This window comes from Eretmochelys imbricata, chromosome 8, assembly GCF_965152235.1.
Source record: "Eretmochelys imbricata isolate rEreImb1 chromosome 8, rEreImb1.hap1, whole genome shotgun sequence".
NCBI lineage: Eukaryota > Metazoa > Chordata > Testudines > Cheloniidae > Eretmochelys > Eretmochelys imbricata.
Genome location: NC_135579.1, coordinates 52229021 through 52245244, shown reverse-complemented (window position 1 = coordinate 52245244; position 16224 = coordinate 52229021). Strand labels below are relative to the sequence as shown.

The following is a 16224-nucleotide window of genomic DNA, read 5'->3' as shown; positions in this document are numbered from 1 at the left end:
AGATCCTTAGTTCCGATGTTCCTCAAAGTTAGGGTTGTGCTTCTTGGACATCACACTGTGAGGGAGCCCAGAACTGAGTGGAGATGGAGAGTGAATTCTCTGTCACCCAGGAGAGGTTGGTCCTGGACAGCTCTTAAGGATAGCAACAAGGAGAGCATGAGTAAGATGTAGCCAGTCTCCACATTCATGTCTGTACAATGCACCGGAAACAAACTTTTTAAAATGCTAGGCTTGGTCTACACTACAGTGTTAGGTCCACATATGTTGACCTAACTTATGTTGACCTAACTATGTCAGTGTCTACACTACAGCCTTGCTCCCGCCAATGTGAGGGCCTTACTATACCAACATAATACCTCCACCAGAGGCTTAGGACTTACGGACTCTCTGTAGACACTGTGTTACTTACATGGGCTGTTGGGTAAAATTCTTGTCAATTTCATGGCTCAGTGCTAGAGCTGTGAAATTGACAAGAAAGACTAGTAGGTTCCCTCCTGTGAACCCTGCACCTGGCTCACAGCCACCCCCCAGGCTCCTGGCTACCCACTCCCAGCAGGCTGCTGCCTGCTCTCCCCTCTCCCCATTGGGAGCCCTGCTTCCCCCCAGGCTCCCAGCTTCCAGCAAATACACAGCAAATACATATACATATGCTGTGTATTTATACCTGCCTACTGTATTTTCCACTCCATGCATCTGATGAAGTGGGTTTTAGCCCACGAAAGCTTATGCCCAAATAAATGTGTTAGTTTCTAACGTGCCACAAGGACTCCTCGTTGTTTTTGCTGATACAGACTAACACAGCTACCACTCTGAAACCTGTTACCATGCAAGGCACTAATTTTCTAGTGTAGGCAACCCCCTAGAAACAGAAAGAATCTGATGTATTAAGCATTCTTACCAACTTTCTTTCAAAAACGCTCAGAATGCAGTGGTTTTACTGTTTCTGCTATAAAATAATCTCCCAAGGGAGGTGGTTGATACCTCATCTCTTGGCAAAATTAGTCTAGACAACAAACCAGTATATGTCCAAGAGGGAATGGTCCTGCACTGGCCATGAAATGGACTAAGGGACCTAGCAGATTTTTTGTATCTCAGAATTCTGATTAGCACACCTGGTTTTGGTGCTACTTCCTGGGCTTTGAGTGCTTTTTCCAGCTGTTTCTCTAGATCCTGGATTCTCCCCAGAGCTTCTTCCATTTGCTCATCCAGGCTTTCTGATCTCTCCTCTGCATTCTGAGCACGGATCTCGGCTTCTCTGAAATACAGAAGCCAGGAAGGCACTGAAACCTGGAGCCTAAGAGATTATTGGCAAGATACTCAACAGACAGGCTAAGAAAACTGAGATTTTCAGTATAACGGATTGGCTCTACAAAAAACAACTCACTAATATAAATGTGTGGCATTATTAAAAAGATCTAAACCAAATAGTGACTCCATGGCCCCAGCTATATGGTCCATGTGCATCAATCACATTTTCAATTAATTTTAAAACTCAATTTCTCCGAACAAAGAGTCAGATGAAATTCAATAAGGACAAATGCAAAGTACTACACTTAGGAACAAATAATCCATTGCACAAATACAAAATAGGAAACTACTTTCTAGGAAGGAGTACTGCAGAAAAGGATCTGGGGGTTATAGTGGATCACAAACTGACTATGAGTCAACAATGTAATACTGTTGCAAAAACAAAAAAAAGCAAACATCACCCTGAAATGTGTTAGTAGGATCATAGTAAGCAAGACACAAGAAGTAATTCTTCCACTCTATTCAGCCTAGATAAGACCTCAGCTAGAGTATTGGGTCCAATTCTGGGCACCACACTTTGGGAAAGATGTGGACAAACTGGAGAAAGTCCAGAGGAGGCAAAAAAAAATGATTAAAGGTCTAGAAAAGATGACTTTCTGAGGAAAGCTTGAAAAAATTGGGGTTGTTTAGTTTGGAGAAGAAAGTCTAAGGGGGGTCATAACAGTCTTAAAGTACATTAAAGGTTGTTATAAAGAGGAGGATGATAGGTCTTCTCAACCAGGTGATCCAGTACTCACAGGAGCTGCTCTTGCAGACGTTCTAGTGAAGCCAAGGTCTCAAACTCCTTTTGAGAATACGGGGTTGTTGACTTGCTGGCAGTCATCTCTCTCTAGGGGGAGAAGAAGAAACACCTTCTGTTTGGGAGTATGAGGAGAGGGGAGAAACCGGCAGAGCTATGCATCATCCACAGCATGTGCCTTGTCCAGTTGGGTGATGGTCTGTCACTACTTAATCTCAGAACGGACAAGCAACAAAGAGGGCAGGTCACTACATCAAGGCTCCAGTTCAGCACAGGCTTCACTTTAGGGATGTGATCAGTCCCATCAACTTCAACTGGATCTTCTCACATGCTCAGAGTTAGCGCTTTGCTGAATCAGGGCCTGAGTGGACTCAGTGAGTAATTGTCTTGGATTGCCAAAACCTTCAATACACACCCAGATGTCATGTAGCCTGTCAGGTTATGGCAGTTTGTGAGGGTGATGTCCTGACTGGAAAACCCTGATGGTCAGGATCAGAATGAAAGGAGGTCAAAAGTGTGAGAAGGGACAGATAGCTCCTTTAATTGGCTGAGCTTGAGAAGGCCTTACACTCAGTGGCATTTGTCTGTCTGTAATGCGATAACTTTTGAACACTGTATATAATAAATTCCAAAATTTCAGGGAGCATTATAGTCATTGATAGCCAGGATCCTATTGATTTTGTGGAAAATCAGAAAACTGGAAAGGGAGAAAAGAGGGGAGAAATGGGGCCCCCGCCACCTGATTAGCACAGCCACTGCATCTCAGATTTTTTTGAAAATGCCACTAGGAACTTATCTGCATCTTTAGGCACCAAAATACCTTTAAAAATCTGGTCCCAGAGCTCAAGCTACAGCCCAGGTGAAAAGGAAAGAATAATTTGTATGATGGAGATTCCTACCCCAGAGACCGACACCGCTGTTGACTTGAGGGATTTCAAATGGATGTTGGAGTCATATCCTATGTACCTGACGGTGTCCTCAGTTACCTCACTGCTTACAGTCGGGGCCTCACTGCTGACATCTGGCACAGGTAGTTCCTGCTAAAGGAAAGGTGAAAGATGAGTTAGTGCAATGGCTCCTGGCACAACATAGGCTTTGAGGCCTACATTTCACGTCATATGCAAATGGCAAGAAGCAAAGAAAGGCTCCACTGGAAAGCAGTAAATCTTGCACCAACCAGGGCTACAGCACTCACTTGTAAAATGGAGATTTTTACCACGGGTAGTGGGTGGAGCCCCCCTTTCGGGGGGCTAGCCCCGCGACTCCACCCCTTATGCCCACGCCCTCTCCACGGCCAGAGCCCCAGACCCCCTCCCCCTGCGGCTGGAGCCATAAGCCCCCCCGGCCGCAGGAACCATGGGCTGGCCGAAGCCCTGAGCGCCCCTCCTCAGCTGGAGGAGCCCTGGGCTGGCCGAAGCCGTGCCGTGCCTCCCCTCCTTGGACCCAACCCACCCAGGGGAAAAACGTCTGTTAGAAGATGCTTTTGATATGTTCCATGCAGGCTGAGGCATCACTGAGTGCCTCCTCAGCCACCCTGAAATCTGCATGGGGCATAATAAAGCAAAAACTTTGCCGCCAAACCCCACGGCCACTGCAATGCCGGGGGAGGCAGAGCCACCCTTGCCTATTATACCCGCCGCCCATGATTTTCACCTTTTCCCCTAACACTTCTTCCCCTTTCACAGATTTCTTATCAACATCGACATCTTCAGTTTTGCCTTTCCCAAGTTCAGAAGAAGTCTCAGAAATTTCTTCAGGTAAAGAAGAATCCACATGAATTGAGTGCGTCTGTGGCTGGGTCTCCTGGAAAGCAATGCAAGGGACTATTCAGTAGCACTCTCATCTGGGATTCTGTCTCTCCATATAACATAGGCTGGCTTCAAATCTATTTAAATCACAAGCTACGTGATGTTGTTGTCTCCTCTAAATCCTTACTGGACCCTGATGAACATTACAAATCACAACATAGTTTGGCAAAATTGGTTCAGAACCAGTCAAGGAACAGGGTCGCAGGGTGACTGCAGAGCAGCCAGTGCACATGCTGAATCATAGACTTTAAGGTCAGAAGGAATCATTATGATCATCTAGTCTGACCTCCTGCACAACGCAGGCCACAGAATCTCACCCACCCACTCCTTTAACAACCTTAACCTATGTCTGAGCTATTGAAGTCCTCAAATCATGGTTTAAAGACTTCAAGGAGCAGAAAATCCTCCAGCAAGTGACCCGTGACCCATGCTACAGAGGAAGGTGAAAAACCTCCAGGGCCTCTGCCAATCTGCCCTGGAGGAAAATTCCTTCCCGAACCCAAATATGGTGATCAGCTAAACCCTGAGCATGTGGGCAAGACTCACCAGACAGACACCCAGGAAAGAATTCTCTGTAGTAACTCAGATCCCACCCCATCTAACATCCCATCACAGGCCATTGGGCATATCTACCGCTAATAGTTGAAGATCAGTTAATTGCCAAAATTAGGCTATCCCATCATATCATCCCTTCCATAAACTTATCAAGCTTAGTCTTGAAGCTAGACATGTCTTTTGCCCCCACTGCTTCCCTTGGAAGGCTGTTCCAGAACTTCACTCCTCTGATGGTTAGAAACCTTCATCTAATTTCAAGTCTAAACTTCCTGAATGTGGGAAATCTCAAACAATATCTATCCACATGGGGTCAAATCAGACCTGAGGTAAGCAGATGAAACTCTATTCAAATCAATGGAGTTGAACCCACTTCCATCACATTTGAATAAAGCCTATTATGTCTGAAATTAGATCAATGTCAGACTTACCATCTAGAAGATGTGAATCAAATCAAATTCTCACAGGCAACCTCCATCTGTCCAGCTACATACGGAATGAAGCTAGAAGCTCCCATACCATCATGAACTCCTGTGCAATCCAAACCCCAGGATTCCATCAATTTGCAATCTCTTGGGAGAAGCAGAATTTACCAGGCAACATCACAGGGCCAATCTTCAGCTGGTGTCAACTGTCACAGCTCCACTGAAGCTATGACAATTGACATTAGCTGAAGGTCTGCCCCCATAGGAAGCATTTTAGGTGTAACAAACTCCATCATCATGAATCCTAATAATCCTCCAATGGAGTCTTGAGTGCAAAGGGCTCTATACGCTGAACCCTCCTGGAAACTGAACCATAGTTTCTTCAGTTGGGAAAGCCTTTCAAGCAGCTCCCCAGCCAAACAGTTTCTACTTTGGCTGGCAAATGCTAAGTCTTTATGTACCTGAGGCCCAAACAGGTTCCTCTGCTCTTCTAAACTCAGTAAGGAGACTGGAGAGCCTTTGAATTCAGAAAGCAGGAGATTGCAGGTATTAATCCAATCAAGGCACTCGGTCTGGGATGAAGTAACAGAAGAGACAAATTACCAAGAGGGAGAGAAGAATTGATATTTCGTTCACTCCTGTGATTAAATAACTCCATCGTTCTATCTATGGTATTTATATGGCCCCATCTATCCTCATCCTACAAAGGAAAAGGAACATTCACTCCTCCTAAGCATTCAAATAATGGAGCCTTTCATGGGCTAATCACCTATTCCATACAATATATTTAACAAGCTGCCAACAGTGTAGTGGCAGTACATTGCCCTGAAAGCTTGGGGCAGGGATCAGAGTTCAGGCCCCAAGCTTGGTTTTTTACCCCATAAGCCAGCACAGACCAGAAGTGCTGGGGAGGAGCATTCTCAACCCCTGCAGGAAGCATTTCCTCACACCACTCTGTGACAACGCCATCTGTTTGATGCTTAGAGCAATGCTAGGCTTCAGAGGAACACATGCCCAGTATTCCTTAACGGCAGATTGGAATCAGCCCAACACAAGCTGGCCTTTGAAGGTATTGGGAATTAAAGGAGGGAGGAATGGAGATATGCACCTTCCCTGGCTCCTCTAAGATAAAATCCTGCAGTTAACTTGTTATCTGCAGAATAGCTTTACATAGATATGTAGAGTAAGGAGACATGAGGACTAGATAAGGAAGTCGGCCCAGTGCTGAATGGAGTGCTGTTCCCAGTATATCCATGGGTCTCTCTCCTTAAGATCAGCAAAGCCCTGGATATAACTACCTAGCCCAAATGCCTGACAAACCTTAAACTAGATTTGAGTCTATTGCAATTCTTATATGGATTAGATCCTACAGAAAAGTCCCGAGACATGTACGCTGGAACAGTGTAAGGACGGAATTAAGGCTGAACATGGCCCAGATGTCTCAAAACTGTTCAGCTTTTGAAATGCTCTCTGGGGTGCTGGGGTCAGTACAAAACTGCTGGGGGGAATCCATGAGTGGAGGTAGAGTTTGACTGGAGGAAGTGTTGAGGGATTCTTTGGAGCTTTGGGGTCTCTAACCAGGGTCTGTATCATCCAATCAATGTGATTATGTTTTAATTCACTACTTACCATTGGTGAACCAGAAAGGCTGACTATATTGCTGCAAGAAAGAAATATTTGGTGGTGGCTTGTGGCTTTCTACGCTTGGGTCTAAGAGGAAGCAAAAATGTTCTGTCTGTTCAAATTCCTTCCTGACTCCCTTGTGTGTGTTAGCTTTCTGCCTGTTCTTCCTCTTACCCTTTTGCAAACAAACCCAGGCTGATCTGGACCATACTGTGGACAGACAGGTGCACTGGCAGCTATTACCTTGATTTTCTCCAGCTCCCGCAGCTCATAATTGTGGTCTGAATCCAATTCAGCTTGTTTCTTCCGAATCGTAACATCTACCAACTCCTTGCAGCAGCTGAGGAGACACAGAATGTCACCCACCCTCCAAGCAATGCCCTCAAACACCTGTTTCCCCTTGGTCAGAATTGTGCAGGATCCTGTTGTTGCAACAAGACACACTGTGATCACACATAGCAGGGCTTTTAAAGCAACACCATGTACAGACAAGAGCAGTCCATTCCTTTGGGTGTGTTTATTAAGTGATGTATTTGTCAGGTTTCCAATACACCTTCGAGAATGGGCTGTGGGAGGATGGAGGCCTATAAAACTGTGCTTAATCTCCCCAGTATTACAGGAGAGCTGTGACGTAGTAGCAAACTATTGAGAGAGAATGTTTAAGTTACTTGACCAGCCAAGTTCTTGCTCTGCTATTACTCCCAGCAGTTCCATTTGAATTAAGAGCTTCCTCCCTCACAGACCAGCTTCTCCCTGGCCCAGTAGTGAAGTCATAGCCCTGTATTTGTAACATCACAATGCAGACGCTGTCAGAAATTCAGCATTGTGCTGGAACACGAAGCAGGCGCTAGAGGCATTTCTTGCCAACCTGTCATGTCAGCGATACCCTGTAGGGCACCCCTTCCTTCAGGTTCCATAGAGTGGGAGAGAAGCAGCTTCCTCCAGGATTCTGGAGAGAGCCAAAGAAGGAGCCCACTTTGAAACCCACCCCCCAGCCTGGGTATTAGCAGGAGATAGCCAAGCAGAACCAAAACTGGGAGTCTGTCCCTGCAGAGGAGGAGCATCAGCATATGAGTATGTCTGTCTTCACGCCCTGTTCTGTCTCTCTCTCCCCTCACTCTTTTCTTGGGTCTCTCTTTCCTCCTTTTCACTTCTCATTTCTCCACTAAGTCACTGAGCCAGCCAGCAAGTCTCTCCAAAGAAGCCCCTGTCCCCCTGGTCACTCTCTTTCACCCTTCCGCCAGTATCCCACTCTCCTTGTCTCCTGTCCAATTTGCCCCTTTCCCAGATTCCATCTCCTTCTGGTGCTGAATGGGGACTGTTACCACACAGCATTGCTGGCACTACAGACAGTGGAATCCCAGAGGATTCGGCTTTTGTCCATTTTCCTTTACAAAACATGCACCATGTTAGAGCACGATTCTGTAGATGCCAACACTATAGCCAGGGGACCCGCTGCTTGCTTTATGAACTCAGAGTCCTCCAGGACAGGCCATAAACCCCCATCATTTTCCTCAGCACAACGTTTACCACGTGGATCTCTGATATGTCTAAGAGATCTGAACAATGCTCATAGCTAGTCAAGCCCTCAGTGATTACATAGCTGTGGGTGCTGAACAACACAAGTCATTCCAGCTAATGTTATCATTAACTTATGCTTGAAATATTTCCTTCTGAGTGCCACACAGCATTAAAGTTGCATTTTTATGATCCCACCCACTTTTGGGGAATCATACCTCCCTTCAGGGGGCTTTCCCATCATACTATGGGATTTTCCCATTAGAAAAAAATCCTATAGGCAGGTGAGGTCCCAAGGCTTTATTAATACCTCATTACGTAACTGGAGAATTTGCTCAGTTTGGGAACCAGGTTCATAGCTTCTTCCTCTAGTTCATAGCCACGTAGCTTCTTGAGCTCTTGATCCTTAGCAGCTTCTGACTCATTCTCTATGAGACCCTTATTGGAGGGGTGGTCAGGTACCATCAAAGTCAGCAAATTCACTATCCACATGGTCAGGGCTTTGTGGAGATCAATCATCTGCATAGAAGTTCAAACTAAAGGATTAAACTGTAGCAAGAATCTGGAATGGTAAGAGGGTGTCTGATTTGCAAAGTATCCTGATGTTAGTGGCAAAGTCCGAATGTGCGGGTAAATATCCTGACACTCACTATACTTGTAAACTGCCCCTCTAAGATAGTTTTCATCCCATGTTAACATCGTTTCTGTCAGCCACATCTTCTCTATCAGCCACATAGCAGTATGACACTTCCAGGAACCAGGAGTATCCCACAATTCTATGGGGGACACTGATGCAGCATTTCAAAAACAACTTTGTGGCAGCTGACAAACAGGATTCTAGGGTGAATCCAAGATCCAACAGGATCAAGCAGCTATCTGAGTTGGAAATGGGAAAGTCACTCTGGAGGAGACACCAGATGAGACTGGAGATCAAGAAAAGATAGCTGCAATCAGGAGCTTATTTCCAAAGGATTCTGGGGAGACTGGAGTTAAGGTTTTCATACCCTTCACCCTGTTATTTTCTCATTTATTTTCTCTAGGAACTATTTCTCATAGTGGAAGGATACATTACAGAAAAAACCATATATTTAAACAGGAAATGTAAAATTAAATGATCCATACTCTTGATACAGCAATAAGCCACTGCAGGGAGGGCAGTGGTAGGCTACTGGGGCACTTCTCCAGTGGCTGAACCACACACATGCATACTCTTCCTTGCCTTACTTCTATAATAATCTGTACAGTATGGGGTCCCAAAGATTTTCAAAACATAGGCCACATGTTCATAGAGAGATTGTCTCATGGATCAGCTTTGTTATTGTAGCCCACTGTTGTATGTTACAGGTCCCTGCCTGTGCCAAAGCGCAGAGGACAGATGTATGTTATAGCCCGCTACACCCTGGCCCTTTAGCTCAAGTTGTAGCAGCTTATGCTTTTAGCTCTGGAAGTCTCAAATTCAATCCCTGCTGAGTCAGCTGTCATGATGAACTTCCTTTCCTGTGAAAATAAAATAACATCCCTGTGCCAGCTACAGCAATTGCCTAAAATGAACAGCATTTAATGTTGGTTTAACTATCTTTGAGTGCAGTTTAACACAAGGAAACAAAGCCCATGAGACAGCCAGTTAAGTCCAAAGCAGACTGCAAAGGAATTTCACAAAACTGGGTGACTGGGCAACAAAATGGCAGATGAAATTCAATGTTGATAAATGCAAACTAATTCACATTGGAAAATATAATCTCAAATATACATATAAAATGATGGGATGTAAATTAGCTGTTACCACTCAAGAAAAAGATCTTGGAGTCATTGTGGATAGTTCTCTGAAAACATCCGCTCAGTGTGCAGTGGCAGTGAAAAAAGTTAGCAATGTTAGGAACCATTAGGAAAGGGATAGATAATACGACAGAAAATATCATAATGCCACTATATAAATCCATGGTACACCCACATCTTCAATACCCCATGCAGTTCTGGTCACCACATCTCAAAAAAGATACATTAGAATTGAGAAAAGTACAGAAAAGGACCACAAAAATAATTAAGAGTACGGATCAGCTTCCATATGAGGAGAGATTAAAAAGACTGGGATTGTTCATTTTAGAAAAGAGACGATATGACAGAGGTCTATAAAATCATGAATGGTGTGGAGAAAGTGAGTAAGGACATGTTATTTACTCCTTCATATAACACAAGAACTTAGAGTCACCCAATGAAATTTATAGACAACAGGTTTAGCACAAATATAAGGAAGTATTTCTTCACACAAAGCACAGTCAGTCTGTGGAACTCTTTGCCAGGGGAACTATAACTGGATTCAAAAAAGAATTAGATAAGTTCACAGATGATAAGTCCATCAATGGCTATTAGCCAAGATGGTCAGGGATGCAACCGCATGCTCTGGGTGTCCCTACCCTCTGACGCCCAGAGGCTGGGAGTGGATAACCGGAGATGGATCACTCAAAGATGGCCTGCTCTGTTCATTCCCTCTGAAGCATCTGGCATTTGCCACGGTCATAAGATAGGATATTGGGACAAGATGGACCATTGATCTGACCCCATAGGCACATTTTTATGTTCACTGTGTAAGTAGCCAGCTGTCCATGGAACATTAAAGAATCCTCAGAGTGGAAGTTCAAACATAACAAAGAGAGGGTTGAGTTAACATGAAATTGGAATTGGTGAATGCATATAAAATGCATTGAGTGGGGAGCTGCTCTATAATTCTATACTGGCCCAGAATCCAAATCTTGGTACTTGAAGCTACTATATGGGACATCAGGTCCAATTCTGACATCTAGTTGCACTTTTCCTGGACCACTAAGGGATAGGAGTCCTGAGAAGACAGCATCTTACAACTGGAGCCATTGGAAATACATGCAGTAGAAATTTCATGCTCAGATTAGGGCCTCTCACTGAAGTGTGCTTGAATTTACAATGGCTGCAAAGAACCATCAGATGCTGCTATGGCAGCTGGGGAACATCTGGGTGTGTAAGAGACCCCAGCCACACCCACTACACCAGTAGCAGTGAAGAAGGGTTATGCAGGAGCCACTCTGGCAGCTCAGTGGCACTTGAAGTTCCCCCCGCAGCTGATGGAATCCTCCAGGCTCTTTGTCTGCTGGGTTTAAGTCTGCTTGGTGCCACCAGAGAAGCAGATAATAGCCCCAGTGGATCAGAGAATCAGGGTCCATGCTTCATTTCTCTGAACCCAGTGCTAATTCTGCTTCCTCCTTTTCACCAGCCTGAGGAAACAAGGAAGAAAGAAGGCAGAAAAGGAAAGAGAACAAGAAAGATGAGAAATCTAAGCCAAAGAAGGATAATAGACTTCCAGAGCCATACAGCTGCAGATCCCAGGACCCTGGGGTGAGGCCCCCAGCAGCAGCCCTACTGACTGGGTTTGGACTCTGCCTCATGAAAATCAGTAAGGATCACATTTAAATTATTTCACTGCTTGCCATTTTAGGAGAAACGTCCAGCTAGTTCATTTTACCCAGCCTGGTTAGATTCATTTGAAGGAATACTCTACAGGTGGGGAAGGTTGAAAGTTTTAAAGATGCAAATAACTGAATGCTGTATCTAGTATCTGATTGTTTTGTGGTGTCAACTCAGGAATCTGGGAGAGAGGGCAAGAAAAAAGTTATAGGACACTGGAAGATTTCTGGAGAGAGAGAGAAGGGGGTGGGAAGATCTGACAGGTCTCATGGAGTGAATGAAAATTCTCAAGGTGGTGTGTGGGTGGGATTTAATATAAAGACTGGGTTAAATACCCATTTTTGCCTAAAGCTACCCAATATAGTTATTAATACATTTACTAAACCACTTTGTTAGCCAACACATATAATTATACAGCCACACATCATATTAATAAGTATTATGCGCACTGTATTAATATTGTATACATTATATTAAATAGGAATGTTGGGTAGTTATGCTAACTAACTTGTATTCTGTTCACTTATGTCAAGATATATATGTGACGTTACACCTCGTATTCTTTATGGAAATATGGTTATAATATGAATATAGTATAACTAAGATATACATGATGCAAGATGCTCATGTAAGGTATCACTGGAAAGGTTATGATTTACTGAGGGTGTTTATCCAATTTGTATGCATGTATCATTTTTGTATCTGAAGCTGGGAATATTGACCATGTCTCTGTATTTCAAATGTGCTATGTTGGATGAGGCCAGACAATGTTAGTGGCTTATTGAAAAATGCACACAAGCATAAGGATTACCCCAGGAACCGTGTGCAATATTTCAGAGATAGCTCTACACAATGGGAACTGCTTGACTCAAGTCAGATAGCTCTATACAGTAGGAACTGTTTGATCCAAGTCGCAGTAAAAAAGCTTTCCAGCAAGTGGAGGGAAGATTCATAGATATTCAGGTCAGAAGGGACCATTATGATCATCTAGTCTGACCTCCTGCACAACGCAGGCCACAGAATTTCACCCACCACTCCTGCAAAAAACCTCTCACCCATGTCTGTGCTATTGAAGTCCTCAAATCGTGGTTTAAAGACTTCAAGGAGCAGAGAATCCTCCAGCAAGTGACCCGCGGCCCATGCTACAGAGGAAGGCGAAAAACCTCCAGGGCCTCTTCCAATCTGCCCTGGAGGAAAATTCCTTCCCGACCCCAAATATGGCAATCAGCTAAACCCTGAGCATATGGGCAAGATTCATCAGCCAAATACTACAGAAAATTCTTTCCTGGGTAACTCAGATCCCACCCCATCTAATATCCCATCACAGGCCATTGGGCCTATTTACCATGAATATTTAATTACCAAAACCATGTTATCCCATCATACCATCTCCTCCATAAACTTATCGAGTTTAATCTTAAAGCCAGATAGGTCTTTTGCCCCCACTGCTTCCCTTGGAAGGCTATTCCAAAACTTCACTCCTCTGATGGTTAGAAACCTTTGTCTAACTTCTAGTCTAAATTTCCCGGTGGCCAGTTTATATCCATTTGTTCTTGTGTCCACATTGGTACTGAGCTTAAATAATTCCTCTCCCTCTCCGGTATTTATCCCTCTGATATATTTATAGAGAGCAATCATATCTCCCCTCAACCTTCTTTTAGTTAGGCTAAACAAGCCAAGCTCCTTGAGTCTCCTTTCATAAGACAAGTTTTCCATTCCTCGGATCATCCTAGTAGCCCTTCTCTGTACCTGTTCCAGTTTGAATTCATCCTTCTTAAACATGCACGCAGTATTCCAGGTGAGGTCTCACCAGTGCCTTGTATAAAGGTACTAAAACCTCCTTATCCCTACTGGAAATACCTCTCCTGATGCATCCCAAGACCGCATTAGCTTTTTTCACGGCCATATCACATTGGCAGCTCATACTCATCCTATGATCAATCAATACTCCAAGGTCCTTCTCCTCCTCCGTTACTTCTAATTGATGCGTCCCCAGCTTATAACTAAAATTCTTGTTATTAATCCCTAAATGCATGACCTTACACTTCTCACTATTAAATTTCATCCTATTACTATCACTCCAGTTTACAAGGTCATCCAGATCCTCCTGTAGGATATCCCTGTCCTTCTCTAAATTGGCAATACCTCCCAGCTTTGTATCATCCGCAAACTTTATTAGCACGCTCCCACTTTTTGTGCCGAGGTCAGTAATAAAAAGATTAAATAAGATTGGTCCCAAAACCGATCCTTGAGGAACTCCCTCCAGCCTGACAGTTCACCTTTCAATAGGACCCGTTGTAGTCTCCCCTTTAACCAATTCCTTATCCACCTTTCAATTTTCCTATTGATCCCCATCTTTTCCAATTTAACTAATAATTCCCCATGTGGCACGGTATCAAACGCCTTACTGAAATCTAGGTAAATGAGATCCACTGCGTTTCCTTTGTCTAAAAAATCTGTTACTTTCTCAAAGAAGGAGATCAGGTTGGTTTGGCACGATCTACCTCTTGTAAAACCATGTTGTATTTTGTCCCATTTACCATTGACTTCAATGTCCTTAACTACCTTCTCCTTCAAAATTTTTGCATACTACAGATGTCAAACTAACAGTCCTATAGTTACCCGGATCACTTTTTTCCCCTTTCTTAAAAATAGGAACTATGTTAGCAATTCTCCAATCATACAGTACAACCCCTGAGTTTACAGATTCATTAAAAATTCTTGCTAATGGGCTTGCAATTTCATGTGCCAATTCCTTTAATATTCTTGGATCAAGATTATCTGGCCCCCCTGATTTAGTCCCATTAAGCTGTTTGAGTTTCTCTTCTACCTCAGATATGGTAATATCTACCTCCATATCCTCATTCCCATTTGTCATGCTACCATTATCCCTAAGATCCTCTTTAGTCTTATTAAAGACTGAGGCAAAGTATTTGTTTAGATATTGAGCCATGCCTAGATTATCCTTGACCTCTCCACTCCATCCTCAGTGTTTAGAGGGACAATGACAACATGAGTGGTCCTCACTCTCTACAACAACACACCTGAAAACACCTGAAGAACAAAGACTGAACTGTGAGAAGTGATGGTCCCAGGCTAAGATCTTTAGCCTGTGTAAGAAAACCTGGGAAAGCCAAGGCAACTGCCAGCCTGTTTATCACACAGGGTGAGAATTTGTTAATTTGTATCCTAGCAATCTAGTGTGTTAAGCTCAGTCTGCGATGTTTGTTTATTTACTAAGGCAATCTGCTTTGTTCTGTTTGCTATCCCTTTAGCCACTTAAAATTCACCTTTTGTAGTTAATAAACTTATTTCTTGTTTATAATAAAACCCAGTTTATGTAATTTCTAACTGGGGGGGCAAGAAGTCGTGCACATCTCTCTTCACATTGAGGAAGAGGGAGGATTTGTATGAGCTTGCGCTGTGCAGATTTTTCTATACAGTGCAAGACAGTATTATTTTGGGTTTATCTCCCAAAAGGGGTGTGGCGTGTGAGTGCTGGGGGAGTCCTCTCATACAGAGCTGACTTCAGTCTGTGACTACAGCGGGGAGTGGCCCTACCTGTGTCCGTGTGCTGCAAGAGGCTGGAGAGCCTAATTCAGCAAAGCAGGGAGAGGGAACCCTGGCTGGTTGAGCAAGAGAGGCTCAGTGAAATCCCAGTACAACAGGCGGCACCACAGAAGGCGGGGGGGGGCGGGCAACCCTTCACAATATATATCTGACAATACTCTGGAAAAGAAAGGTAGCTTTTGGTATTAGGAAATATGAAATCTATCAAAGATACGTGAATGGTGTGTCCCAGTACAGGTTGGGTTGTGCCTTCATGGCCCCTAGCACTTGGAATGTGCTATCCAAAACAAAAGATAAGGAAGGAACAGGTTGATAGAAGAAAACAAGGTAAAAAGCTGCTTGGTGGATTTTAGTCTTGAGTGATGTCATAAATATAAAGGGAAGGGTAAACCCCTTTAAAATCCCTCCTGGCCAGAGGAAAAATCCTCTCACCTATAAAGGGTTAAGAAGCTAAAGGTAACCTCACTGGCACCTGACCAAAATGACCAATGAGGAGACAAGATACTTTCAAAAGCTGGGAGGAGGGAAAAAAACAAAGGGTCTGTGTCTGTCGGTATGCTGCTTTTGCCGGGGATAGAACAGGAATGGAGTCTTAGAACTTTTAGTAAGTAATCTAGCTAGGTATGTGTTAGATTATGATTTCTTTAAATGGCTGAGAAAAGAACTGTGCTGAATAGAATGACTATTCCTTTCTGTGTGTCTTTTTTTGTAACTTAAGGTTTTGCCTAGAGGGATTCTCTACGTTTTGAATCTAATTACCCTGTGAGGTATCTACCATCCTGATTTTACAGAGGTGATTCCTTTACTTCTATTTACTTCTATTTCTATTAAAAGTCTTCTTGTAAGAAAACTGAATGCTTTTTCATTGTTCTCAGATCCAAGGGTTTGGGTCTGTGGTCACCTATGCAAATTGGTGAGGATTTTTACCAAACCTTTCCCAGGAAGTGGGGTGCAAGGGTTGGGATTATTTTGGGGGGAAAGACGTGTCCAAACTAGGTTTCCCAGTAAACCCAGTTAGAGTTTGGTGGTGGCAGTGGATATTCCAAGGGCAAAGGATAAAATTAATTTGTACCTTGGGGAAGTTTTAACCTAAGCTGGTAAAAGTAAGCTTAGGAGGTTTTCATGCAGGTCCCCACATCTGTACCCTAGAGTTCAGAGTGGGGGAGTAACCTTGACAGGTGACATATATAATGTTTTTAGCCTGTAAACAACCATACTATAAATAAGGCTAATTTGAATGCATACT

General features: G+C 43.7%; 1 protein-coding gene across 1 annotated transcript in view; it reads right to left on the bottom strand.

Moving 5' to 3' along the window:
* Window positions 1-16224, bottom strand: part of AXDND1 (axonemal dynein light chain domain containing 1) — a 56245-nt gene that overhangs the window by 3773 nt on the left and 36248 nt on the right. Inside the window, exons 19-25 of the mRNA XM_077825046.1 lie at window positions 8284-8492; window positions 6699-6795; window positions 5294-5404; window positions 3701-3850; window positions 2947-3087; window positions 2046-2137; window positions 1113-1255 (exon numbers count right to left, since the gene is read on the bottom strand). Of these exons, the coding sequence (XP_077681172.1) occupies window positions 1113-1255; window positions 2046-2137; window positions 2947-3087; window positions 3701-3850; window positions 5294-5404; window positions 6699-6795; window positions 8284-8492 (943 nt within the window). The remainder of the gene's footprint in view (window positions 1-1112; window positions 1256-2045; window positions 2138-2946; window positions 3088-3700; window positions 3851-5293; window positions 5405-6698; window positions 6796-8283; window positions 8493-16224) is intronic.